This window comes from Lampetra fluviatilis, chromosome 1 (assembly GCF_964198595.1).
Source record: "Lampetra fluviatilis chromosome 1, kcLamFluv1.1, whole genome shotgun sequence".
NCBI classification, from domain to species: domain Eukaryota; kingdom Metazoa; phylum Chordata; class Hyperoartia; order Petromyzontiformes; family Petromyzontidae; genus Lampetra; species Lampetra fluviatilis.
Genome location: NC_136275.1, coordinates 8266433 through 8294375, shown reverse-complemented (window position 1 = coordinate 8294375; position 27943 = coordinate 8266433). Strand labels below are relative to the sequence as shown.

Here is a 27943-nt window from a genome sequence, read left to right as displayed (position 1 = left end):
GAGTGCAGCGCCACATTAAATACGCACTACAATGACAATAGTTTAAAGCGATTTGAAGCATGTTTTATTTTCAAAATGGAAATATGATTGGGGGGGGGGGGGGCAGAGCTTTGTGACGTCATATTTGAGGGGGGGTCTGACTTTGTGACGTCGTGTGACGAGTGGGGGGGGGGTAAAAAAATCGTCAAAAATCGCGTGACGTCATTTATGGACGGCCCCTAAGGCTTGGTCACGGAAACAACTCGCCAATTAGTTAACTACTTCAGTCCAGCGGTGTGTTGGAGAGTAAACCCACAACATTTACAAGTTGACGTCACATCGCTTTATAACCTGCAGTGCAACATTGAACTAAACAAGATGGAGGGCACGCCGACAAGTCCCAGAATGCCCCGCACCAGCCCAGAAGCATTGACCCATTGGTTGGCTGCGGTCACGTGTGCCGGCCCACCGCATGAAGCCGGCGTGTGCAGCATCATCATCAGCAGCATCATCATCAGCAGCAGCAGCAACAACAACAAGGGGCGCCATGCAGCAGCAGCCGCACGCCGCGCTGCGCCGCGTGCGGCTCCTTGCCGGGGCCATGGCGGGGCCCCGAGCCGTCGCCCGCCGCGCGCTCTGCGCAGCCTCCTCAGGTGCCCAGGGGCCCCGGCTCCGCCATGCGGCGGTGGCGAGAGCCGTGGGTGGCGCGCGTGGGGAAGCTTCGGGACCGAGTCGTCATGAGCGGTCACGGCTCCGCAAGTAGCTGCGTTCTTGGTGTCGCGTCTCGAGTCTCGTCACGGTCTCGAGTGGAGAGGCGTCTCCGCGTCGGCTTGTCGCGGGAGCCGAGTGTCCATAGAGCTCTCAATCGCGAGTTGAACCGCGTTGTTGTGAACTTCTCCTGTCGTGTGCGCGCGTCCAGTGCCGCTCGCCAGCCAATCGGCGCAGCGCTTCGCGAGTCACGTGGCCGGGCAGCCGGTGTTTGAGCACGTGGATGACCTTGGGCGCAGTGCTGTGGTGGAGCTCGTAAACACTGGGGGAGCTGATTGACACGTGGAGTGGAGCACGTTGACACTTGGAGTGGAGCACGTTGACACTTCTAGTGGGGCACGTTGACACTTGTAGTGGAGCTCTGTGACACTTGAGTGGAGCTCTGTGACACTTGAGTGGAGCTCTGTGACACTTGAGTGGAGCTCTGTGACACTTGTAGTGGAGTTCTCTGACACTTGTAGTGGAGCTCATTCACACTTGGAGTAAAGCTCTGTGATACTTGGAGTGGAGCTCTGTGACACTTGGAGTGGAGCACATTGACACTTGGAGTGGAGCTCTGTGACACTTGAGTGGAGCTCTGTGACACTTGAGTGGAGCTCTGTGACACTTGAGTGGAGCTCTGTGACACTTGAGTGGAGTTCTGTGACACTTGGAGTGGAGCTCTGTGACCCTTGAGTGGAGCTCTGTGACACTTGTAGTGGAGAACATTGACACTTGGAGTGGAGCACATTGACACTTGGAGTGGAGCTCTGTGACACTTGAGTGGAGCTCTGTGACACTTGAGTGGAGCTCTGTGACACTTGAGTGGAGTTCTGTGACACTTGGAGTGGAGCTCTGTGACCCTTGAGTGGAGCTCTGTGACACTTGTAGTGGAGAACATTGACACTTGGAGTGGAGCACGTTGACACTTGTAGTGAAGCTCTGTGACACTGTAGTGAAGCTCTGTGACACTTGAGTGGAGCTCTGTGACACTTGTAGTGGAGCTCTGTGACACTTGTAGTGGAGCTTGTTGACATTCGAGGTCATTTAGACCAGTGGATCTCATTAACAGTGGCGCTTATTGAGACTAGTGGTCATCAACATCGTGCGTTATTGGCTTCAGCAGCTGAGTATTACAATTGTTATAATTGAAATGTTGTGTACATGTAATAATCGCAAGAATGCTGTCAAATATGATAAAATCGACGCATGGCTGTGTTTGACAACTTTCCAGAACAAGTCACTTTATTTATAAGCTGTTTTTTTAATGTGCGCACACAATAATGGGATATAGCGATTGTACAAAACGTTCTTAAACCGGTTCCCTCGTGAAGTAACTAGTTGTAGCAAAATGTACACGCTCATAGAAGGTTCATAAAAAAAAATATATAAAAGAATAGGCGTGATCTACTGATAAAGCGTTGGAATGAAACGACCGTGGCTTATTTATGCTGTGTTGCGCAATGGCTGTACAGAGGTCAGACAGAGCAGACCAGAAGTTGTGGTGGTGCCAACTTGGCCGAGCCCACAAAGGCGGGGCCAGGCGATTCTGGGGTTGTGGATTTTCCCAGTTTCACTCCTCGAAAAAAGTCAGATGAACATTTAATTTAATGTTAATTTTTAATTTTAATCCGTGTAAAATTGGAATGTTCACAAGTGTGGTTTGTGTGTGTTTTGTGGTAAAGCCCTTTTGACTTCTCGCATAGAACAGAATCGTTAGTCCTTATCAGAAACGAGCAGCAATAGAGAGCTATTTTGCAATCATGAGTGAGAGATGACCTCCCCAGGAAACTACTGAGGGATGTTGATTGTGCTGCAGGTTGCGTGGCATTACATCAAATACCTGGACAATGCGGTGGGCTCTGCAGAATTGGAAGAATGCAGTGCTTCCAGTTTCTTAGAAAACTTGCCTGGGAAAAGTCTTGGAAAAGATTAATCAACATTGTCTTGCCAGGCACGCTGAAGAGATACTTAAAGGCAGGCGTGCTCCTGAACGGATTCGATATTAGCTGCCTGTTATAGCAAAGGTGTAGAACATTTCAACAGGATCTACGCACCTGCATAATTTTCTTTAATTAATGGGTATTTAATCTGTTTTCATCATTAATTTAGCTTATCGGTTTGCATTACACCGCATTAAATGGAGTCTATGGAGAATGTCTTTTTATTTAGATAGACAAATGCTGCTGAAATTTGGTATTACAGTATTAACAACTGCTTCATTGTATTGTCTCCTGTGACCAGGGGAGACCATAACCATTGGAGATGTATCCCGTCAGGTGAAGCGGCCGCAAAACCCTGAGTTGGTGCCTGTCAAGCACAGTAAGTGTCAAAATGTCTATTGGTTGCTTTGCATATTTTGTAGCAATCTAGAGTAAACAAGAAATGGCAAAAACAGTTCTTATGTTAAGCATATTAGAAATATACTTTAAAGAATAAACATGTAAAATATACAGAGGTTTTAAGAAAATGTGTTTGCTGAACATTTTCAGGGAGGGTGTCACTCGAAATAGCTTAGGTCTTTGTTTTTTAATCATAAACCCAAATAAATCACAGTGAACGTGCATAAAAAAAGTTGCTCTCCTGAATAATCTCAAATAAAACATTTTACTTCATGAACAAATCTTTAACCTTCTATTGATTGCAACAAGCTGGTCCATGTAGAGGATTTGGAGAAATGCCGATATTATAGTGAAACTGCTTCCTGTTAACCATCGATGGTTTATCACTGCTGTCCATTGTAATATAATGCATGACAATTGTCAATAACACTGGCCCTAAAAGGGAAAAATATATATATAATAGGTGGCATTTTGGGAAATGGTCTGTATTTTTAGCAGAGAGCTTGGGTTGTGCTCATCTCAGTTGCTAGGCCTGAGTCAGGGTAGAATATGACAATGGGGTGTGGGTTATTAAAGGCATTCATGCATGTTGTTGGCAGCTAGATCTTTAAGAAATAGTATATTTTAGCATTTAAATTGCTTCGTAAAATGACTTTCATTCCTTTGTCAGTCCACTGTTGGATCATGGTGGTTTTTTGACCATAGTTCATCATGCTTATTAATGTCGGTTGGTCAAGAGGCAGGGATACAATACCAGTTCAGATATTACTCACCACTGATACTAGCCACAGCTGAAAATGAAATCTGGCAATCTGAGTTTAATCTCCGGCCACAGCACAAGTGATATCTTTACAGGTTGTACTGGTCCTGGGCCCCCATTTCCTCAACCGGCACTTACCAGCTTTGGTAACTTATGGTTGAACAACCCCGATAACCAACATTGCATCGAGATGCCTTTGTCAGTGTATTGACAAAGGTCAGTAAATTGATGATGTCACAGTTACTCTGCAAAATGTTTTTGCTGCACGTGGATAAATGGGGTCCCGTTGTAAAACAGTGTTCATGTACTTTTGAACAACATGAGCATTGATACATTGGAGACATTACAAAACAACATTTTTTTAAGCAACTAAAAATACTGTATGTACACCTGTTTTGAATGCATATTTTTTATGATTTCTGTACGTTTGGGCTTACATTTGTGCACGTTTTCCTATTTTTATTGTGTGTGTTTATTTTCTTCTACTTTGGTGCTCTGCCTTAACAGCAGGTCCGTTTTTCCCATCTTCTTACCTCTTCTCTGTTCTCTGCCCTCTTCATTTCCACAATTGACCCTTTCCTCAAGTCGTCCAATATGTACATTTTTGGCCTTCTCATTATTTTCCCACCCATTCTTCCTTCAATAACATCCTTCATTAAACCCTTCCAATACAGTTCTTCTCATGATGCTCATCATTCTTAAAGTTTTTATTTGAAAGAATGCAATAATCTGATTGAGCAAGGTGTATTGTGGCCCTGCGTGTGCTGTAGTTACAGGCTCATTGTCCCAATCCACCCTGGAACACCTGCGCTGGCTTCTTCAGAAAGATGTCTTGGGGCAGGATGTGTTCCTCATTGGGCCTCCAGGACCTCTACGCCGCTCAATCGCTATGCAGTACATGGTATACAGATTTAATGCTATGTTTTCTGTGTTGGAATACATCAATGCTTCTTTTGAAAGTGCACACATGCATAAAGTGCATGTACATACAGGGTTACAGTAAAAAAAATTCATATATTGACATTGCGTTTATAGCCATAGAACTGAGTGGATAAAACATAACTCTGTACTTTGAAACTATTAATGCCTTTATGACCAAAGCAGATGTTATCAGAGCCTACCTATCATAGGTGTAAATAATCATGACATCCTTTCAGATACATTTTATCTTCCCTTGACAAAATTATATCCATGGGTGTTCATGCAGAAACCAATGATGACCATTGTACAACAGCATAAGATCCACCAACATTCACAACTTTCATTCTCAAGTAACCTTAACAAGTTCCTTCAAAAGTTTGTAAAACGCACTTTCCTGCAAAGACTACATTCTGGACTGGATAATTATTTCTTCCAGTCACATGAAATATTTAGAACTTGAGGTAAAAAATGACTTTCAAACTAACTGGTTTTGTAGGTTTTTTTAAATTAATCGATTACCATTCAGATAGAAAAGGCCAGAATGGAATTCAAACCAAATATTGGATGCATCCCTTGCAATCATGACAATGTTGCTGACATTTTTGCATGTGCAGGAGCTGACAAAGCGAGAGGTGGAGTACATCGCTCTGTCGCGGGACACGACAGAAGGTGACCTGAAGCAGCGGCGCGAGATTAAGGAGGGAAGCGCACACTACCTGGACCAGGTGAACTCACCCTCTGACACCCTTGGACGAGACAAGCTTACATTGGTCACAGGGCCCAAGTCTGAGCTTACCCAATGATGACAGTTTCACTGGACGAGATGATATCACCATGGGACACCTATCACCTTGATTATTTTTTATGAATACATGGCATTGTAAATAATTGTAAATAATTGCAAATATTAACAAACATTTCTCTATACTCCCATATATTATATGTGCTTATGTAAAAAAAATACGTTTATGTTTGTCAAATTCATAATGAGTGCATGTCTCAATGCGCTATGTATGTTTACAGATGTATATGTTATTCATCATTGATGCACTTTTCACTGAAAAGTATTTTGCACATGTGTTCAGTGTGCTGTGCGAGCAGCCTTACTAGGACGGGTGCTGGTTCTGGAAGGTGTGGAGAGAGCAGAGAGGAATGTGCTTCCAGTTCTCAACAATTTATTGGAGAATCGCGAAATGCAGCTGGAGGATGGACGTTTCCTCATGTCAGCACAGCGTTATGACAAGCTTCTACAGGTATGGCCACAGTGACATGGAGTTTTCTTATAGGGTTATTACGGTCCTCCATCTTTGGATGTCAATGCCTGAAGTAATCAGAGTATTTTATTGATTTCATTTAACCTTGATATATTTCATATGATTCACTTCCCCTTTGCACACACGTTTCTTCCTGCGATATTGGAAAAGAACCACATTGCACAGAAATCATTTGGCCAAGTGGGTGTTGGGGCAGGCCACTGTATAACAGAAATCTGGCTAGGATAGAAAGTGTTGTCGAGGTGTGGTGACATCAATAATTTCGGCCATTATGAAGTCTTGATCTTATCACAATTTACAAAATCGGCATCCAACAAAGGTGCATTGTTCAGCTGAAGGTGGATCTTCACTTGACTGCAGCGTCATCCCCTCGTGCTGTTGTCACAGGAGCACTCGGCGGAGCAGCTGGCCGCATGGCGGGTTGAGCGGGTGAGCGAGGAGTTCCGTGTGGTCGCGCTCGGCCTGCCCGTGCCGCGTTACCGCGGAAACCCGCTGGACCCGCCTCTCCGCTCCCGCTTTCAGGCGCGCAACATTCCGCACCCGCCCTTCAAGGTGTCCTACAATGTTGGAGTCGTTTTAAAATGATCATGTACACTTCCCAACAGGTCTATATTGAACTAAATAAAATGGGATTTTTCTTTTTATACCATTTACGAATGTGATGTGAAAATGTTAACATGACACAAACTATTTTTTTCTCCAATCCATTTAGATAACGGTGCAAGCTTTCATCTTAAGGAATAGCCGGAAGTATCAGCAGTCATTTCACAATTTCTTTCACGAGTTTTACCACCAATACTAATCTTAAATCAGGTAAACTTTGAAAGTTATATTCTCAGGACCGCTGAGGAATGAATTTCCTACACTTGTAGGATGTTTCATTGTTTGCCTTTGTTGCAATATATTAAATGGTTACTGTTGCGATTTCCACAGGCCTATTATGTTAATATGTTTGATGTACCTACGCTCAGTCTGTGCTACTTGTCCATATAGGAGCAACTGGAGATACTCTACGCAGCCGCACCAAACGCTCCTCCTGAAACGTATGTTGATTTTCTATACAGCAATTGTTTTATACACTTTATGACAGTGTTTATATAAATAGCACACATTTCCATACGTGATTGCATATATGGCTTATTATGGACGCGCCAAGGTGTAGGGGCCTATAAAACTTGACATGACCAAACCAAGGTGCCATAGTTGGTGGTGAAACATGCATGCTACACACATGAATATTATAGGAAAAAGACAATAGGTTCTACAATTATATATACTTGTAGCATTGGACAGAAACTCTAAAAGAGGCAAAAATGCACATGCAGAATGGAACCAACTGAATGGTATTTGTATGTGTAGTGACTGTGTATGTCACTGTGTGGTGCCGGGTTAAAGAAACCACGGCGGATAATGTGTTGGCATTATGTGTAGCCCACTTACTGAGGCGTAGTACCAGCCCTAGCGGGGCTTGGGTGAGCGCTGGTTAGCGTGGAGGCACCGCGAGCAGTGTGCGGTGCGGGCTCCCGGTGAGGGAGCGAGAGGGAGCGTCAGTCTGCCAGGGTTACGTTGGGGCATGATACATGGTTGACCTGCCGACACGTTACCGGATGATATTGGAGGGGGGCCACCGGTGGACGGGGGGCCGCTGGGCGGTCACGTGGTATAAAAGAGCTCTCGGGAGCCTTCGGGAAAAAGCTCGAGAGATCTAGAAGGTGGGCGGGGTGAGGGGCGGAGCCAGCCCCAGCCCAGACGGATATAACGGGGCCCCTGTGGTGAAGAAGATCCATGTCGGGTAAAGGAAGCCTCTAGCCACGCGGTCCGGGACCCAGCTTGTGGTCCGGGCCGGGATAGCGAACCGTGTCTAGTCCTGCCATAGCGTGGCTAGATGGGCATTGAACACCCAAGTGTAGGTTATGTTATGTTGAAGTTACTGGAATAAATAGTGTTGCTCCCAAGACAACGTCTGCGACTCAGTTGGACTCACTATATATGTATCACACATTGTGTAAAGGGATTATAAATAAATGTCCTTGTATCTGCTAGGAGGGTACACCATCACCATCTGGGGAGGAGACTGGGATGGGAGACAGTCTGAGTGAAAACATTGCCCCATTAAAGTGTTTAACCGTTTTACAATCTCCCCATTTTTATAATTTTTTGCTTCTGAATATTCACCATTTCTACCATGCTCGTTTCCTCCCTGCCCTTATGCTCAGTCTTCTTCATTGCATCTTTTGTCACCTGTACTGTCTTCGTCATTCACTCCTTCCCTTATTTTTACAGTATTTTTCTTTTTCTAACCCTTCATGTAAATAATTAAGTACATTTGTATATCCCCTTTCTTTATTTCCCTTTTTTCCTGGTCTTGAATGATTCTCCACTGCATACCTTCATATTCCCTGTCCCCTATTATTACTGAACCTCCATTCTGCTTCCCTGACTAACCCCCTCTGCGTGCCCAACTCATCATCTTACAAGTGTTGTCTCTCTCGCTGGGTGCAGGCTGGCCCAACTGCTGGGATTTGCAACGACAATGCTGACGCCTGAGGGCGCGACACTGGGTCTGCCTGACTTCCCCATGAACAGTCTGCTGCCGCTCGCCCGCATCCTCGTACGAGCATTACACAAATCGAGTGCTTATTTACTGCAATATACATCTACAGCGCTTTTGTCATTCCGCTGCCAGATGAGGCCATCACCATGGTGTATGGATTGTGGGGTTATTTGACCATACTTCTCTATGCTCATGTCGATTGGTGGAGGCTATGAACATTGATATGGGAGCATAGGAAGTACAGTGCAACAATGTAATTGGCTACACTGTTCACCAGGTATTCCTGCAACAGCTTCGAACAACCTGATGTGCATGGTGGTAGCCCATCCATAAACTAGCCACTCTCAACTTTGTTTCGCTTCTGTGATCTGCCACGGTCCGGCGCATTCGCAGTGATTTGGTCACATGCACAGCAGAGTGATGTATGTATACAGTTTGGCCTGCCTTTTGTAGAAAAACTTTAATTTTTTGGTATAGTTTGGCAGAAATCTTTTTTGTGTAATTTTCTGTTATTTTCTATAGTAATTTTCCAATGTTGATGTTTTTTATGGTTGAGGTGTTAATTGTAATGTGCTGAATGATGACGTGTGCGGTTGAGGTGCTAATTGTAATCTGATGAATGATGGTGTGTGTGGGTGTGTGTCGTTGCAGTCAATTGTGCCAGGGTATGATGCTGGGAAGCTGCTAGAGCAAGCGTTCCCGTACTCTGCTCTCCTTGGGCCTGAAGGGAACGCAGCGTTGCAGGACACACTCAAGGTACCGACATGGCTGCCTCAACTACTGACTATGGAAACTATTCTCAACCACTACTGTTTGCATTGAAATTGTCCTCCACTTCTTGGCCATTACTGTTTAGACAATAACATTTGATACTTCACAAAATTATTTTTACAAAAAATAAGTAGCAAATTGAGGGCTAAATCAATGCTAGGAATCACCTTCATTTCATTGGTCAGCAGGGATTATTCGGTACTCGATGTGTTCGTAAGATTCTGTTTTTATTATCAGTTTAAATTCGTTGAGTAGCAAGTATGGTGTTCCGGACATGACAAATATAATAGAGCAAATAACTATGAAACCCTTACCATCTTGGGTCAGACAGAGAACCAAGTACAGTTTAGCTCTTTCGGTAAAGTCACGTAGGTAGAAATAATATACAATAAAACAAAACAATTATTTTTACCTACGTGACTTTACCGAAAGAACCAAAGAGTATGGATTCCTGCAGTCACGAAAGCTTCAAATCAAATTACAGTTTAGCTATAAAATTATTTTGTTTGGGGAGTTGGCAGGAGATTAAAATTGTTATTAAAATGCAATTCCTATTGTCCCCACTTATTTTCTTGCAGAAATTTGAGCTGGTGGGTGGTACTGGAGCTGCTCAGCCACGGCGCATCGAGAACGTGAAGAGTAGTGAGGCTGTGAATGACAGTGACGCTCGCTCGGCAGTCATCACAGCTCTCTTTGGGGACAAGAGGTTCTCCTTTAAGGTGCCTGACACATGCGCGCTCATAAAAGCATGACAACGCTCTACCACATGAGCAATGATGCTACACCTCTCGCAGATTTACGGCAAGTGTATGAAGTGTGGTTGGTTTTCTGTGTATGGTTACATGTGTGTAGGTGATGACAGGCATGGAGGATTTGAAGAGACCAGTGGCATCAGGCGGGTATCACGAGACAGAGGCTCATGCTGGTCTGCTGGCAGACATGGTCCTGTCTCACACCACCTCTGACTTTTGTCTCCTTGGGGGAAAGGTACGTGCACTCTAACATCACAACACGATGTTTTCTGCAGCGTTTTTTTCCACAGCCATTTGTGTTTTACTCTGCAGTATTGCATTTGTGTAATATATGTGCATGCAAATATACTTGTGATGGATAGACAGCTGGGTTCATGACATTGTTGTCAAGGGGGCCAGGAAGGTAGTGTGATTGAAGGTCAGATCAGATGCTAGTGTCAGAATTAACTGTTTGTGTTGATGTATTACCAGGAGCCCCATGAAAATTAAATGTTAATCTTAAGGAGACATTCTAAAAATGTACTCGCATGCTCATTTGTGATTTGCTTTGAAAAAGTTGTCAAATTAAAGTCTGTTTTAGCAGTTTTTGTAACCCTATTTGCAGCCATATCCTGCAGCTTTAAATGCGTTTTCATTAGGGGTCGCAAATTGAATGTAAACTCGGTCATAGGATTACAGTGGATTAGAATAATCATAAATGCCTGTTTTACCAGATAAACTCATTATTGGGAACATTCTAACCTGCTTTCATTAATCAATGAAACATGGCATGCTTTTGCTGTTCAGTTGTTAAACTCTTTAGGTGTTTTGCTGTGTTGACTTTGCCTTTTCTTCGTGCTTCCCCAGGGTTGTGGTAAAAGTATTCTAGCTCGAGCATTTGCTGACATGCTGGGCTATCACATGGAATCAATCATGCTTTATCAGGTGAATATGAGAGATGGTCATTTAATGTGGATTACATTTCTGTGATGATTGGTATATCTGGACAAAATTTTATATGAGGTATGTGCATATATTTGCATGTGAGTATGTGTAATGTTGGTAATCTGAGGAGGTGTTATCTCCCTGTATGGGTGGATCAGGGGTCAAAGACAAATATCCCCCGTATAGCCTTAACAGACTATTGGGGCAAGTGCTGTTAGCCAACACCTATGAAGGCCGGCACGGCACACGAGGGGGTGGGTGGCCAACACCATGCCCGGCCGCCTTTGTCTCCCCAGTGACAATGTTTACACACCACACCAGGTACTTATTTGAGGCCGAGTCGACCTAGGATAGGCCCAGGACCGGTCAGCTAATCATCACTGGTGAGCAGGAATAAAACTCGGGTCGCCGGATTCGTAGTGCAGCGTGCAAATGGCTACACTCCTGATCAGGGGTGGTCAGAGCACTGAACAAAGCAACAACGAGGGTCAGCTAGGGTTTTGAGCTGGATTACTTGAGCCAGAACCAAGCCTGAGCTGAGCCGTGAATAAGAATAAGGGCTTGGGACTGAATTTTGGTAGCCACCCGTAACTAAACTACATTCTCAAGTGTAGTTAGTTGATGGTCCTGGGTTGCTTAAGAAAATGACTTTAAATGTGGTTTAACTATTCATTTGACTAAGACAATGAAAAATATTGCATCGACTGCCACGCGTGGGTATTTCTCAGTAGCACGGTGTTTGGGACAGTGCTCCAGCTCATGTGCAGGTATGAGGTGGATTATTATATCGTGAGAGATGGTGGTGGCTTGGGGAGGCCTTCGTCCATCACTGGATTGACCATGGCTGCTGACGATGATGTCAATGCATGAAGCCTGCCACAAACACCAATGACATCACTTCTGCCTAGTGGTCATTTGAAATTATGTAATATCATTGTGTCTGTGATATTTGCATGCAACATTCTTAAATGTGTACCTGCTGCAGTGTGTAAACATCACCATTGAGGAGAGGCGGGCATGTGTGATGCTACAAGCCACATGGCTAGCAGCACATGCTTAGCAGCATGGCACATGACCAAACAGTCTCTTCGTGCTATCGGAAGTGCTTTGTCTTTATTGTCGCGATGGCGCACTCTGTAGGACATGACTGCCCGGGAGTTGCTGCAGCAGAGAGTGACGCTGGCTAACGGCGACACTGCGTGGCGGCCATCCCCCGTGGTGACAGCGGCGCGTGATGGTAGCCTGCTCCTCCTCGACGGCATTCACCGTGTCAACCCTGGCACACTGGCTCTGCTGCACCGGTACTAACCACCCGGCGGGTGCTCACGCCAATCCTCTCGCATTGTGTGCGTATGGTCAAGTCTGAGTGTGGAGGCAACTTATCAGTCACAGTAGCAAATGCACTGTCCCGTGTTTGGGGGGAGAAGTAATCGGAAATTGGGCTTACCGTTGTATGAAAGCTCTCTTTTAGAAGAGGTAATCCAGAATAAACATTGGATTTGTGTCGTATATTATGTTATGAATGTGGCCATCTTACAGAAGAGTCATAACTTACAAACCGATCATCCCACCTGGGGTAATAAATTAACTACAACTTTATGTGAAGGTAATAAAATAGTTGAATAATAGTACAGGAATGTGGAATTTATACATCTTGCTCAGCACAGGCAACAAGGATGAGCATTGAACCCACACTCGTTTGAATGAGAAGATGCTGATTTGTTCACACTTTGTGGTAGCAAATTGTTGACATTACAGCATGAATATACATGGTGAGAATTAAAAGCTTGTTGTAAAACCAAAACTACGTGAAATACTTTACTTTATTAGTTATTTAAAATGCGGTTACCTACTTGCAGTAATTAATATTTTACTGTTTGCTCATGTATATATCAGTAAGGTTAAATGTTAATGATCTATATGTTGCATCCTCTATAAGTTTCTGCTCATTTGGCAATGTGTTGGTGGCAGGTTGGTGCATGACCGTGAGCTCACGTTATATGATGGCTCACGTCTGATTGGTGCTGATCGTTATGAAGTCCTACAAAGAGAAGCCGGTCTTAGTTCTGAACAGCTAACAGAGAGGTACACTGCATATGCACACCTCTTATACTTAAGGCAAGTAGGCCTAATAAGTCCCATGATGCACAGGCGTCTTGTGTTGGTGGAATCGGTGTGGGGCCAGGTCCTTAATGGGTTAACACTTCAGCTTTGTGAGTGGGCACATACTTTCTTTTCAATACATCACTCTTCTGTCTCCTTTCATTGTTTATGAACATATTTCTTCTCTTTCATATCTATATTCTGAATACTCTTTCTTCTATCTTTTATGTCTTTTGTCATTACGTCTCTCGGATTATGTTATATTTATGTTATACATACATCTCTCCACGATATTTTTAAAATTAATACATTCCTACACTGACTCATATTGTCTAATTACACCTCTCACGTATCTCTTTGCTGTTTCTTTTTGTAAATATATTTCTCTCGTATTCATCTTCAAATACATATTCTTTCTCTTGTATCTTATGGATACACCTCTCTTCCGAGCACATTGCACTCTTATCTTGCATCTATCTCACAATAAAATATCTCTTCCATTCAGTTGGTTGGTAATCTGCAGTTCCATTGTCCAAGTTGTTGAAATCTTGGGGATAAGTAATGCCCCTGACATTCCCTCGGTGTGTTTCATTGAGGGCTTTTCACGTTATTGTACACTTATGTATCGGTTTTAACAGGGGGGTGTTCCCAATCCACCCAGCATTCCGTGTGGTCGCTCTTGCGGAACCAGCTGCTCCAGGCCCCACTGCAGGCAACCCCCAGCAGTGGCTGGGCCCTGAGGCGCTCTCCATGTTCCTGTACCACACAGTACCGCCGCTCACTCCTGCTCAAGAGATGGACATCCTGCGTGCTATGGTAAGAGTGTGAGGTGAGCTCGTATCATTCATATTGAATGGATTGTTGTCCTCACCTGATGTTGGCACCATATTTCGTCACCTTTGCCTTCACCTGCACAGACTTATCTCTTAGCTGTGTCGGGGAGCCTCCGGTAGGTTTTTTTAATTTCCTCACGAATTTCCGGGAAGTGTTTTTCTACTTTTCGAGGCAAAAATGTAACGTGACATAATAAAAAAAAAATGTAATGTGACACATTTTACAGCATCATAACATGTTTTAACTACACACGTTTGTACATGTTTCAATAATTTAAGCTGAAAAAGTAGAGAGTTACAATTTATTAAATAAGGTATGAAGTTTAAAAGGGTGACCTTCACTATCCGTATATATATTTGAAGTGAAATGTTGGGTTTGTTTGGGGTACTGAAGGGGATGTGACTGTATTGTGCAGGTCCCAGGCCTTCCCCAGGATGCTGCACATCAATTACTGCAGCTTGCACAGCGTCTACGCAAGGCCCGGGACCCAACTGTAAATCATACAGAAATACACACAAATACAAAGATCCCCCGTATAGCCTTAACAGACTGTTGGGGCAAGTGCTGTTAGCGAGCACCTATGAAGGCCGGAACGGTACACGAGGGGGTGGGTGGCCAGCACCACGCCCGACCGCCTTTGTCTCTCCAGTGGCGATGTTTACACACTGCACCAGTTACTCATTTCAGGCTGAGTCGACCTAGGGGAGGCCCGGGACCGGTTCAGATATTCGTCACTTGGTGTTGGCCATGAGCGGGAATCGAACCCGGTTCGCCAGGTTCATAGCGCAGCGCGCTAACCGCTACACCGCTACGCTACCGCTCCCCACACACAAATACACACAAACGCTCACACACAATTACAGTTGCCATGACTATTGAGTGTGGGTTAGCGAGACAGGTCTTTGAGTAATCACCCAGAGGTCCACAACCAAAGGAAAGATGTAAAACCAAATGAAGGTATACTGCAAGAGCAGACTTAGGTAGTTTGTGTTTATGCAACATTTGATGATTCTGGAAGAAGGAAGGTAGATATGGGGATGTGGGCTGACATCAGCATTTTTGCTTCAAACATACAAATCAAATGTGAATTCCACCGCTTGTTCACACATACACATGCCATTTGGTTTCCGTGATTTTTAAAGCAAACGGTTCCAAGTTTCCCTATTCTGTTTACTAGTGTAAAAGATCTAACGGTACTTAAATGTGTCTTCTCACACAGATGCGGTCCTTGGCTGCGTCTCTGTCAACACGGCAGCTGTTAAGAATGTCCAGACGTCTTGCGCGCTATGAGGGCGAGGATCTGCATGCTGCAATCCACAAGGCCTGCCTCTCCCGGTAGCCCATCCGCCCATGTGTTGCAACGAAGTGCTTGTGTGTGTGTGTATATATTGTTAATGTGTGCAATATCGAAGTGGCTATTTGTAAATGTATCTCATATGAAAGGTTTACCTATTTGGTGGTATGTTTCATTATTTAAAAGAATGATAAAACCAAGTTAGCTGCAACATGTAGCTGTTAGTGTATTCAACTCTCACTAACAGTAATTTTCAAATGATTTCACAACATAGTTGATTGGTAGGTTGCGTATGATGGCATAAAGTGTGGGTACTGCCACCTTTTCAAAATATCTGGCCAGTGTGAAAGAGCAGGCCAAATAATCTCTAGAGATGTTCTCTCGAACTTCCTCGACTGCAGACCCTTCTGCCAGCAGTGGCTACACCTTTACCTGTTTACTTTTCATTAAAACATGTGCCTGTCTGCTCTTGTATGTCTGAAGGTTTCTTCCCAGCTTGGCACGTGCTGCCCTCCAAACTGCCATGCAAGATGCTGGGCTTGAGACCACTGGAAAGGATTCTGAGCAAGCAGACATTATAAGTTAGTGCCCTGGACACTATGGACATACCATACACATTCATCTCACTCGTTTTGTGGTAGTGCACGTCCTTGGTCCAGTGACTGAGAAGCTGAGTTTGTGAATTTTGCATGGATAAGTTATTTTTTTAAATTACAATTAGAGATGAAATGTGTGGGATGTGAGATATATGTTGGAAGCAATGCATTCAAAACATGAAATCCAATTCAAGAACATGTCACATTGATCCAATATTGCTTTCTGCCAAAGAAGGCTAGAGGTTGGATTTTTTTAATGAGCTCGCATTTAGTTGCAATCGTTGTTTCAATTCATGGAAAGTTACATTTTGAATTTAGCAAATGTTCATTCGCAAGACTTATCTGGATAGCCCATGGGGCAAAATGGTGAAATCCGTGCGTCCTGTCTTTGCATTTGCAGCTGAGGTACGGGATGGTGTCCTGCACATTGGAGATGTCACTGCCCCAGTGAGCAGCACCGCTGTTCAAACAAAGGTGCCAGACATCCTCTTCTACGACAACCTGCAGGTCAGTAATTTTAGACTGCGTATTGGCAGTCTATGATGTAGACTGTAGCAATGGTTATTAAACTGAGTGAGCGTAATGGCAGTCTATAATGCAGACTGTAGCCTGGTTCTTAACCTGAGTGAGCGCACTGGCAGTCTATAGTGTAGACTTATTCTGGTTCTTTCAGTAATAAAAAAAATACGAATAAAAAAAACCACGATGTTTCGATCGCAACACAAGCGGTCGTCAGGAAAAGGGGGGGTTAGCCTCTAAAGGCAAACTGTTTATAAAGGTTTAGAGATGGGCGTAGCTAGGGCTGAACAATTAATCGATCTCAAATCGCAATTTGAAACAATGCGATTAGCAAATCGCAAAGGCTGCGATTTTTAGTGATTTGAAAAGTCCTATTACTTTCTTATTGGAATTGTTTTATTATTATAACTTTATTTACGTAACTTAACTATTGTTCTATGTTTGATTGTTCTATTTCAATTCAAACATTTTAATATATACATGTTGGAAGAAATGCATATATTTTAAGTTCTCATCCTTGCATTAGAATATATAGAGCAGTTCGTATTTTGATGGTATTATGTGGTACCGATGCCGGTAGTAGGTCTACACCAATCAAAGCATTGCACCTCGCTCCACACACCCAACACTGCTGACGGGTGGAGGTTAACAAGGAAACAGAAATCAAGTCATGACCCAAAGTGGTTGATGACATCTTTCCAATGATTGCTGAGCTTATAACCATCCTCTCGGTTGAAATTGTGTATGTGTCTGTATATATGGATGGCTTCATGAACGAATCTTTGTTGATAGCCAGTAGGCTTGCAAAGTGCCATCATCTCGGAGAAATCAATTTCGTGTGGGCCAGCCGCATTAAAATAATGATCAGCCACAGTAGAAGTATTGGTCCTACCGTGTTTCAAATCTGCCTCTGCAGTCAAGAAAGTTTTAAGTCAAAATGTAATGATAATGTTTTGCTTGTGTAAGAATGCTTCAATTCACAGTTTGTTGAAGAAATGTATTTAGTCACATAGGCTGGTGTCTGAAGGTGAAATTGTTTCCGTGACATTTATGTTGTCTTGATTGTCATAACCTACCACAACATAGCACGTGTTTTCTGTCAAGGCATTACGAGCTGATGAAGGAAGTCTCACAAATTGACTGGTTGTATATTTACAGCACCTTCGTGTGATGGAGGATATGCTGAAGGATTTCAATCTGGGAGAACATCTGCTTCTTGTGGGGAATCAGGTAGCATCACAAAGACATTTGTGTTATTTTCTTAATTATGTTTTGTGAAAAAAGTTTTCTTTATGAATTTGGCCACTAAATCTTTTTCTCAAAAGAAATGTTGTTTCAATGGTATCTTAACTAACCATGAATAGATTATACAAAAAATGGAGGATGCAGTGGTTCAGTAGTTTCACTCATTATTCGGTCTGCTCGGTCCCCTGCATTGCACCTGCTGTGTGACCTCCGATTACCACGGTTGGCTACGTACGGTGCGAAAGAAGTGCAACATATGTCCTTACGTACGACCTGTCGCTAGCACCTTCTATACTTGAACTGGCGCTAGCACCTTCTATACTTGAACTGGCGCATCCACCTTACACCACCGTTAACCTTCTAAAGTCACTCAGAGCCAACCTTATAAGCCATGCAGCCACCATTCGGTGAGCAAAACGGTTGACATTAAAGTGCATGCTGCTATTGAGAAGAGTATGTAGCTCTCATGGTTCACAGGTTTGATATTGTGGATTGCTTAACCCATCCTATTACAGTTTTGCACAACCTCAAAAACAACAACAACTCTTCCAGAAATGGCTTGTTGATGCTGATTTGTGTACATCTGTGTAGGGTGTGGGGAAGAACAAGGTTGTCGACCGATTTCTACAACTGCTGAACCGTCCTCGCGAATACCTGCAGCTGCACAGGTATCCAAAACTTTACTTTGACATCCATTCTTTAATTTCTCCTGAGTTTGGCTCGAATCTGACGCACCTTTCCTCAATTCAGCTGACTAAATTGAAAATTAATGCCAATCCTCAAATTACTGCAAGGTATGATTATTGGCATCAGTGGTTTTGCTGATTTACTTAACCAGTAAGTTCATTGATACATGGAGAATCCAGAATTAAATTGATGACATTAACAATATGCATTGCATAAGTACTACATTTCGATTTAAAGCTTTCGTGACTGCAGGGATTCATATTCTTGGTTCTTTCGGTAAAGTCACGTAGACGGGAAATAATAAAATAATCGATTGCAATCGAAACGTCGTGAGAATTTTATTGTTTTATTTGTATTCTTTTATTATTTCCCTTCTACGTGACTTTACCGAAAGAACCAAGAATATAAGTACTCCATTTTATGTTATTGTTTACGAATTTGCTTATGATTGTTTTGCTCCATAAGACTACTTCATACATAACTTTTAAACTTGACTCAATTTCAAAGTGCTCTCTATACAAATGATGCCATTGTTCTCCTCTCAGTGTGTGCCTTCCATTGTCTTACAGGGACACCACGGTTCAGAGCCTGACATTGCAGCCAACTCTCCGGGACGGAGTCATTGTGTACGAGGACTCCCCACTTGTAAGCAGCGGCACTCTGCTGCCGATTTGCTTAGTAGAACTGCACCTGACTAACACAGCTGGCAAGTGAAGGCACAGAAGGCATTTTTTTTTACTTTTGATTTGATCAGGTAAGGCCCACTGAGCTATGTAGCTCTTTTTCAGAAGCAACCTGACCACGAATGATAGCTCAACTAAGTGACTTATCACGTGGAAATTTATAGCAGCTGGATACGCTAAATGCATGTTTCTAAAGTGCAGGGAAAACCCGGAGGACCTGGAGAAAAATCCACGCGGCCCCGGAGAGAACATGCAAACTCCAAATATACCGGCATCAAAGTCAGGATCGAACCCACGACCTCTTGTTTTCACGTGTAAATACGGCAGTAAGGGAGCTCACGAGAGAGTAGAGCTTGGAGGTGGGATGTCGACTTTGCATCAATGACGAGATTTATGAGAAATGAAGAAAACATCAACAGCATTCACTGTGATGGCCTCCTGAGATTGACTGGAGAGAGAAGATTGGACAATGAGGATTCTTAATAGAAACCGGTGACAGTCCAAATGTTGAGGAGGTGGACAGAGGGATATAGGCAACTGTGCTAATCGCAGGTTTGGATGATGCAGCTCCCCAACACAACATTCTGTGTACCGGTTAAGATGGGATGCACGTCTGTGTGCCTCTGTTGTAGGTGCGTGCCGTGAAGCAGGGCTATGTGCTGGTGATCGACGAGGCAGACAAGGCTCCAGTAAACGTGACGTGTGTGCTCAAGGCGTTGGTGGAGAACGGAGAGATGCTTCTTGCCGACGGGCGCCGCATATTGGCTGGTACTCACTGGAGCAGAGATGGCCTGACGTTTGTCTCGCCTTGTTGACGTGTGCACATTAATATCCATTTGCAGCATTATGTAAATGGTGTGGAGCGGTGACGTAGTAGTTTTGTCTAATGAACCCCGCCACCCGAGTTTTAATACATACTACCAATGGCCAACACCAGTGGTGAATTAAATCTGAAACAGTCCTTCACGAACCCGCAGTGACCATCCTGGTGAAGCATGGTCAAACAATCCTCTATGCCTTCATCAAAAGAGTTAAATACGATGCATTGAAGACGAAGGGTGAGATTCTCATCTTGTCTGTTGAGGGGTTTGCAGAAAATTTTGGTTGGAACGAGTAGCATCACACCCAGTACGTCCATCTGAATATCTTTCTCCTATCGTCTTGACTATACCTCGTCTTAATGAATCCCTCTCACGTCCTCTAAAATATCTCATGAATACATCTATCTTTCACCTTTCGTCTGAATAATGGAAATATTGTAGGCTCCTTATATTTACAGCAGATGGCGCACTTTAGTTAATAGCACTGTACAGAACATGCCATGTGGCTGCAGGAATTCAACCATCAATTATGTGCAGACTGGCTCAGCGGTGAACTCACTGACCCTCAAACCCCAACCGCTCGAGCATGCGGGGCAGGGTGCATGCATGTGCGCCCCATGTGTGCTTGTGCGCATACATGTTTAGGTGTGTACACAAGAGTTAGGTATTTCAAATAAAATTATGTTAAAGCAAATTGTATATGTGTAGTGGGTCCAACTGAGTTGCAGACGTTGTTCCTTTTAGAGGCAACATTTTTATTTGTAACACCGTAACACTGTAACACAAGGGGGTAACTGCCCCTTTACCAGACTACAGCGAGTTACTGCTATGAAGGGTCGATCCCTCACTCGGGTCTCCGACCACATGGTTGCCTCGTAAGACGGAGAGCTTCAGCTTGAGACGTAGAGCTTCCCGCTTGTAGATGTTAAACTTCCAGCTTGTAGATGTTGACCTTCCAGCTTGTAGGTGTTGAGCTTCCAGCTTGTAGACGTTGAGCTTCCAGCTTGTAGACGTTGAGCTTCCCGCTTGAGACGTAGAGCTTCCAGCTTGTAGATGTTGAGCTTCCCGCTTGAGACGTAGATCTTCCAGCTTGTAGAATGTAGCGACCCCGGTACCTCTCAGGGACCCGCCTTATATCCCTCTCCGGTCGGGGCCGCTCCGCCCTCGGCCCTGCCCGCCTTCCCGAACATTCTCGTTCCCTCTCGATCCTTCTCAAGACCTCTCTCCGGACACGTGATCACCCCCGAGTCCCCCCACCTGGGGTCCCCTGTATGGACATGCCGGACCACGTGTCTACGGGGTCAACCAGATTGCCACGGCCCGGGCAACCTTGCCCCTGCGCTGACACTCACCCCCTCCCCCTCGGGGGAGCCCCCACCACATACTGTGCGTGGTGCCCGCACTGTCCTAGTGCTCGCCAAGCCCCGCTTGGGCTGGTATTACACACAGCCACCCACACGGTGCTGTCTACGATGTAGGAACATCGAACGGCACGACTCTTCCGGGCCGGCACCATACAGTGACATCCCCGATGTCACTACACATGTTAAGAATAAGTATTATTAGTCACGTGGTGCATATAAGATAGTAAAACTACAGCATGCAAAGTAACAAAAATGTGTCAATCATAATTCTCACATCCACATATGATTAACTTCTGGAATGCATTCAAATGTTAAAATGCTGATGGCTCGTTGCACCTCGGCGAATCCATAGTCTGACATCACTCATCACCAAACCTCAGTTACCAAAACTGTTTAAGACTCTATAAACGATATTTTCTGAATAAGGGTAGTCAGCATAAACATACATCTTCCTTTCCTCTGAGGAACAATTCAAATAGACCCTGGTGTTATTTTGAATCAACCTGTTATTTTAAGTGTAATTTATATCGACTTGTCATCTCTAATTTTACTGGTATCTGGCATATCACTATACCACTATACCACCATACTACCGTGGGGAGTGGTGTTATAGTGGTTTGCACATTTTGCTACGAACCCGGTGACCCGAGTTTGATTCCCCTAGGTAGACTCCAACTCAAATTAGTATTTGGTACAATATATAAATATTGCCACCACGCAGACAAGGCGTGGTGCTGGCCACCCATCGCCTCACCTGCAATCCCGGCCTTCATAGGTACTTGCTTAACAGCACTTTCCCCAATAGTCTGTAAGGCTATACGGGGGATCTTTGTTTTTGTCTGTTAATGTGGAGGGTTGAGCGTTGGGGAGAGTAGAGTGAGAGAGGGGAGAGGTGGGCAGGGAAGAGAGTCCATTAAGGTTCGTAATAATGGTTTCTTTCAAGAATGTATTGAGAGAAATTGGAGGCATTGGAGAATTGGGGAGATGTAGTATTGTTTACGGGGTGCGGGTGATAAATTTAGCCTTGGCATTTTGGGTCAACTGGAGCGTGTAGGGTGATGAGGGAATTGAGAAGAAAGAGCTACAGTATTTTAGTCAGGATGTGACGAATGCATGTTTGAGGGTCTCATTGGCAGTTGGGGTAATTAGACAAAGATCCCCCATATAGCTTTAACAGACTGTTGGGGCAAGTGCTGTTAGTGATTACCTAATGAAGGCCGGCACAGCACGTGAGGGGTTGGGTGGCCAACACCACGCCCGGCCGCCTTTGTCTCCCTCGTGGTAATGTTTTACACATCACATCAGGTACTCATTTGAGACTGAGTCGACCTAGAAAAGGCCCAGGACTGGTTTTGATAATTGTCACTGGTGTTGGCCATGAGCGGGAATCGAACTCGGGTCGCCGGGTTTATAGCGCAGCACACCAGCCGCTAGACTACCGGATAAGAAGAGTGCATGTACTCGCACGCACGTGTGAGGGCATGTACTCGCACGCACGTGTGAGGGCATGTGCGCACACGCACGTTGAGGGCATGTGCGCACACGCACGTGTGAGGGCATGTGCGCACACGCACGTGTGAGGGCATGTGCGCACATGCACGTTGAGGACATGTGCGCACACACACGTGTGAGGGCATGTGCGCACACGCACGTTGAGGGCATGTGCGCACACACACGTGTGAGGGCATGTGCGCGCACGCACGTGTGAGGGCATGTGCGCGCGTGTGTTTTTGTATATTAAGACATGTTGGTATGTGCTGTAAATTAGTGGATTTAGTAATGTATACTGGCGAGGTGTTTGTATTTTTCTAAACATATATGTGCATATGGGTGCGTGTGTTTGCAGCCCCAGGCAAGGCAGCGGATCGACCAGGGGTGGTTTCTATGCATGCTGACTTTCGCATGGTTGTTTTGGCAAACCGGCCTGGTTTTCCATTTCTGGGAAATGATTTTTTCAGTGCAATGGGTGAGTCGCATTCCACAACTGGATGACTTATTAGCCCATAAGACTCTACATGTAGAGTGCAGACAATAACTTGTCATTTTCAATAAATCCATATTTTCTTTCACTACCCAGTTAACATTCTCTTTAAGGAGTCAAAGTAATTGTTGGAAATTCCATCTGTTTTACACATTATTTATGATATGTTTATATAGTGTAGATAATTACCGTATTTTAACAAGTTTTTTCTTCCATAATTTCATAATTCTTTCATGACAAATAATTTCAAGGCTCTTTCAAAGAATAAACCACACTTAAAAATGCCTCATTACTGGAATGCTATAATAAACTTTTAACTTATAAACACTTCAACAATTCATTAATTACACTGGCAAATGTATGACTATAAATTAAGCTCTACAACCACCCAAAAGTGGTAAAGATATTTTTACTGATCAGGTATTATATAAAAATATATTTACCTGTTTGCTATCTTGAAAAAGCTCAGTGTAGTTAATGTTTGAATTCACATTTAAATAAAATTTATTTAAATAAATGATTGGCTTTTCAAAAGCAACTAGAAATAAATCTGTTAAATTTCAGGGGCTCTATTCTCATGTTGGAGGAATGGCCATTTTGAGAAAAAGTTGCTTTGAAACACCATTTTTATACTCAAAACAAGTAAGAAAAAAGGCAACCAATCAAGTCGGCACAAAACATTTCTGCTGATATTTATTTTGGCTCATTGACTAAGCTTTCATAAAAATATAAGAATCCTAGTTTGCCTCAACCAAAAGGTGCCTTACTATGCCTTAATTGGGCCCTTTCAATCTTTGTGGTTTCCAGTTTGGAAGTGTACTGTAAAATCATAGCAAATTCTTAGCTATATCATCGTTTCTTTGAGCATTTTAAATTTCCAATAAATCATTGAGCATCCTCGAATTGCATCATTCAGATCTCATTGTTTGCCAAGGTCCATTGAATCCTACAATTTATACACATTCCCACAGTTGGCACAAAACATCTTCAGTATTTTAATAGCATCATAAGAAAAAAAAAACGTGAAAAGTTTGTACCTGTTGACCTAAATCAATCCTGCGCAACTTTGCACTTGCTTTGGTGTCGCACGAATTCTAGGGGACATATTTGCATGTCACGCGGTGGAGAACCCGTGCCGCTCATCGGAGCTGGCCATGCTGCAGCGCTATGGGCCACGCGTGCAGGTCAGCTCGCTCGAGAAGCTCGCCGCCGCCTTCGGGGAGCTGCGTGGCCTGGCGGACGCCGGCCTGGCGCCCTACCCTTATTCCACGCGTGAGCTGGTCAGCGTGGTCAAGCATCTGCAGGTGAGCCTGGGCCTGGGTGATTCGCTTGATGAGTGGGTGGAGTTGGGGGGCAATTCAGAAAGAGTCTAATCAATGATTTAATGTATGTATGTTGAACGACAAACTAAACACAAAAAGCAGTTCTAAAGCAATGAGTTTTCAATCTAGATTTAAAAGTGCATCGCTCCAGTGGCTTCCTAATATTGGAAGGAAGAGCATTCCAGACGGCCGCAGAAGCGCATCTGAAAGCGCGCGATTAATACACTTAGTGGTAGCTATCTTTCTGTATTCATGTATATTCTGTGTGTGTGTTGTGCTGCAGATGTTCCCAGACGATGGGCTGTGGGGCGCTGTGCGCAGCGTCTTTGATTTCGATGCCTATAGCCCCGAGGCACGCGACATGATCCTCTCTACCCTGCACAAGCACGGCATCCCTGCCGGCGCACACCCTGCCAACGTGCAGCTGGCCAAAGAGTAAGCTGAGATGAATGAAAGAGAAAATGTATTGCCAGACGGGACGCGTTGAGTCAATCCCATGGCTTCAGCTTAAATTGGAGAGATACCTTATGATTAAGCAAGTCTGTGGAAATTAAGCGTCATGTATGTTGGTGGTATATTATCACATTTCGGGAAGATCTTTGCAGTTTGTTTGTCTGCCAGAGTCGAGGAAAACACAATCTAGATATTTTCAATGATAATTATCTGAGAAACATGAATGGAAAACAATCAAGTTTTACTGCTAAATGTGTGTATTAGTTTACTTTCTAATAACATATCTGATGAACATTTTTAAATATAAAACATTGTTCCTTGATGCCAAATGCCCTAGCACTATAAATGTTTTGCAATGTATTGGATGCTAATTTTGAAATAAATGTGCAATTTTTATTCAAACTAAAATGTCAAAATCTTTTTTTTTCCAACTTGTTTCCATCATTGATCTTAGACAAATATAATGAATCACGTAAATTTGATCATTCCTTGAGAACATATTTCAATTTGCAGATGTGTTTATTTTTTTTCTTGGTTCTTTCGGTAAAGTCACGTAGAAGGAAAGTAATAAAATGATAAAAATAAAACAATAAAAACCAGGTCCGTCGAGGCGACAGAGTCTGTCGCCTCGACGGACCTGGTTTTCACCTGAGGACGGCTGCTTGCGTTGTGGCCGAAACGTCGTGAGAATTATTTTATTGTGTTTTATTTTTATTATTTTATTACTTTCCTTCTACGTGACTTTACCGAAAGAACCAAGAAGATGAATCCCTGCAGTCACGAAAGCTTTAAATCGAGATGTGTTTATTGTTAGTTTTGTTTTTACTTTTCTCGTTTTTTTTTTTAAACACTGAGATGTGCACTCTACTTAAACTAATGATAGCTTGGAACCATCAGCCCATGAAGGTTTGGTGTTGACTAACATATTGCGGCATCTAGAGTAGGGAATTGATAGCAAGGTTTAGTGATGAAACAGCATTGGTTGGAATTACCTCCACTTTGTTCTTGAATGTTCATTTAGATGAAATGATTAATGGAAAATCTCATCAACTGATTGTAGGAAATATTTAATACAGTGCAAACTGTCTGGTTATTAGTGCTGAACACTGAAAAATATATACATACATTAAATACATGACAGTACATAGAGGAATGGAAATGAGGGTGGAAGCCTATTCATTATAATTTAAATGCAGTAGTTTACACAAGACAACCACTTGTTACAAGCATTTTCAAATACATAATCATTAATGATTGTGCATCCACAATCAAACATTGTGCAAAATGTTGGTCAATGTCTGGCATACCTCCCTGAGGTCTGGCCACCACATGGTCACCAACAGGGACTTGGGAGGGACCTCGTAGCTTAAAGTTTAATTCATGCCGCATTCTTCAAATTCATAAGCACCTTTAAACCGTGGATGCAATGTGGCCCATGTGCAAATGGCCTAAGAAATCCATTGTTCTGCCTTAAGCCTTTTGTCAACCAACATTGCTTCACAGATACTGTGTCGTCAAGCTTCTCAAATGAATGATTCTTCCTAGTGTGCCAACCCACATGGACGGTCATGTGGTGTTGCAGCCTGTCAATGACATTAGGCCTCTTAATCTGACAACCAAGTGGAACACCAAAATCCACACGTAGTTGGCCAGGATAAAATGTAGGTTACGTAACCTTGTACACCCACTACATTAAAACAAATCTGATGCGATGTCATCCATAAGATTCGTTTGCTACTCCGAATTTCTGGTAGGTGAATATCCAGAAAATCTGCAGGATTTTGTTTTTACCAGAAATAAGTGGAAAGACTGGATTAGTGACATAGCATGGGCAGAGCCACGCATGTTCATGCCCATTTGGCTGCAGACATGCATCGTTAAAATTGTGGAATTATTGTACGGGTTTAGCCCTTCCCTCCGAGTGCATACAACAATTTGTTTGCGCATTATATTGATAATATTTACGTACCAACAATTGTTATGCTCCTTGTGCTCAGACATTTCTCAAATTGTGCGAAACATTTTCTCACTGAAGAGTACTGAAAAGCATATGGAATCCTTTAAAATTAAATAATTTTACTTTTGTCACAACAAGTGCATACCCAAATAGCTTTTCCATTCACAGAGTTAGAATGTGCACTGGATTATGTGAGTAACACAAGATGTTAATATGGAACATATTGAGCCAGTAACTTTGAGATTCTAGTATTCAAACACATGCAGCAAAGCAGAACTAGACATGATGGGTTTCCATTTGAATGTTTCCTGATATCTATATCACTCGATTAAACTAGGAACTGAAGTGAGCGGAATCAATACGCCAGAGCTGGCGCAGTGAAACCTTTCAGATGTTGACAAGTGCAGTCATTCATGGGAAGTTTGCCCCTTTACACTGAGCATACTAAATAGACCTTTTAGATTTTAAGTTTTCGTGACTGCAATGATCCATACTCTTAGGTTCTTTCGGTAAAGTCACGTAGGTGAAAATAAAATAAAAAACAACTAAATCACGACGTTTCGGAGGGAACACAAGCTTCCGTCATCAGGTGGGACAACCACAGCAAAATGTTTTACTGTAGTGGGCAGAGAGAGCTGTATGTGACAATAACGACAACAGCTTAAACCCCCGCCCCTGACTCCACACGCCGGCCCCCCCCAATGCATCCCTCCCTTGCTATTACCCTATATAATCGCTTGTCACATACAGCTGTCTCTGCCCACTACAGTAAAATGTTTTGCTGTGGTTGTCCCACCTGATGACGGAAGCTTGTGTTGCCTCCGAAACATCGTGATTTAGTTATTTTTATTTTATTTTCACCTACGTGACTTTACCGAAAGAACCAAAGAGTATAAATAGACCTTGGCATCCAAACTTAATGTTGCAGCTGTGTTACATGGTAAAAAGCACAATATAAAATGTAAAATATTTTGTGTAATCAGTGCACCTGTATTATATGTTAAGTGTTGTTCCTTTCCTATCTCCTTTTCCAGGCTCCCTTTACCTCCCCCAAAATTGA

General features: G+C 43.4%; 1 protein-coding gene across 2 annotated transcripts; it reads left to right on the top strand.

Annotated features, from left to right (window-relative positions):
* The first annotated feature begins 292 nt into the window (after nucleotides 1-292).
* Nucleotides 293-25249, top strand: VWA8 (von Willebrand factor A domain containing 8). 2 transcript variants are annotated; one of them, XM_078855114.1, is made up of 26 exons: nucleotides 293-632; nucleotides 2971-3048; nucleotides 4599-4729; nucleotides 5364-5474; nucleotides 5835-6002; nucleotides 6411-6575; nucleotides 7017-7066; nucleotides 8526-8634; nucleotides 9229-9333; nucleotides 9927-10067; nucleotides 10201-10335; nucleotides 10947-11024; nucleotides 12165-12325; nucleotides 12996-13109; nucleotides 13766-13943; nucleotides 14377-14454; nucleotides 15181-15296; nucleotides 15739-15836; nucleotides 16252-16358; nucleotides 17529-17600; nucleotides 18207-18283; nucleotides 18872-18947; nucleotides 19618-19753; nucleotides 23017-23136; nucleotides 24250-24455; nucleotides 24757-25249. In XM_078855114.1, the coding sequence occupies exons 1-26, from the start codon at nucleotides 452-454 to the stop codon at nucleotides 24910-24912; spliced, it is 3147 nt and encodes a 1048-aa protein (XP_078711240.1). In that variant the 5' UTR covers nucleotides 293-451; the 3' UTR covers nucleotides 24913-25249. The 2 variants fall into 2 exon arrangements, with proteins under 2 accessions (XP_078711240.1, XP_078711247.1); XM_078855121.1 differs by having other exon boundaries at nucleotides 24315-24455; nucleotides 24757-24891.
* Nucleotides 25250-27943: the final 2694 nt, after the last annotated feature.

What these genes read in the sequence shown, in the direction of transcription:
- VWA8 (XM_078855114.1), top strand. Translation starts at nt 452, where the DNA reads ATGAAGCCGGCGTGTGCAGCATCATCATCAGCAGCATCATCATCAGCA. An exon ending in TGCCGCTCGCCCGCATCCTC is followed by an intron (nt 8,635 to 9,228) that starts GTACGAGCATTA and finishes GTGTCGTTGCAG; the next exon opens with TCAATTGTGCCAGGGTATGA. An exon ending in GCGTGGTCAAGCATCTGCAG is followed by an intron (nt 24,456 to 24,756) that starts GTGAGCCTGGGC and finishes GTTGTGCTGCAG; the next exon opens with ATGTTCCCAGACGATGGGCT.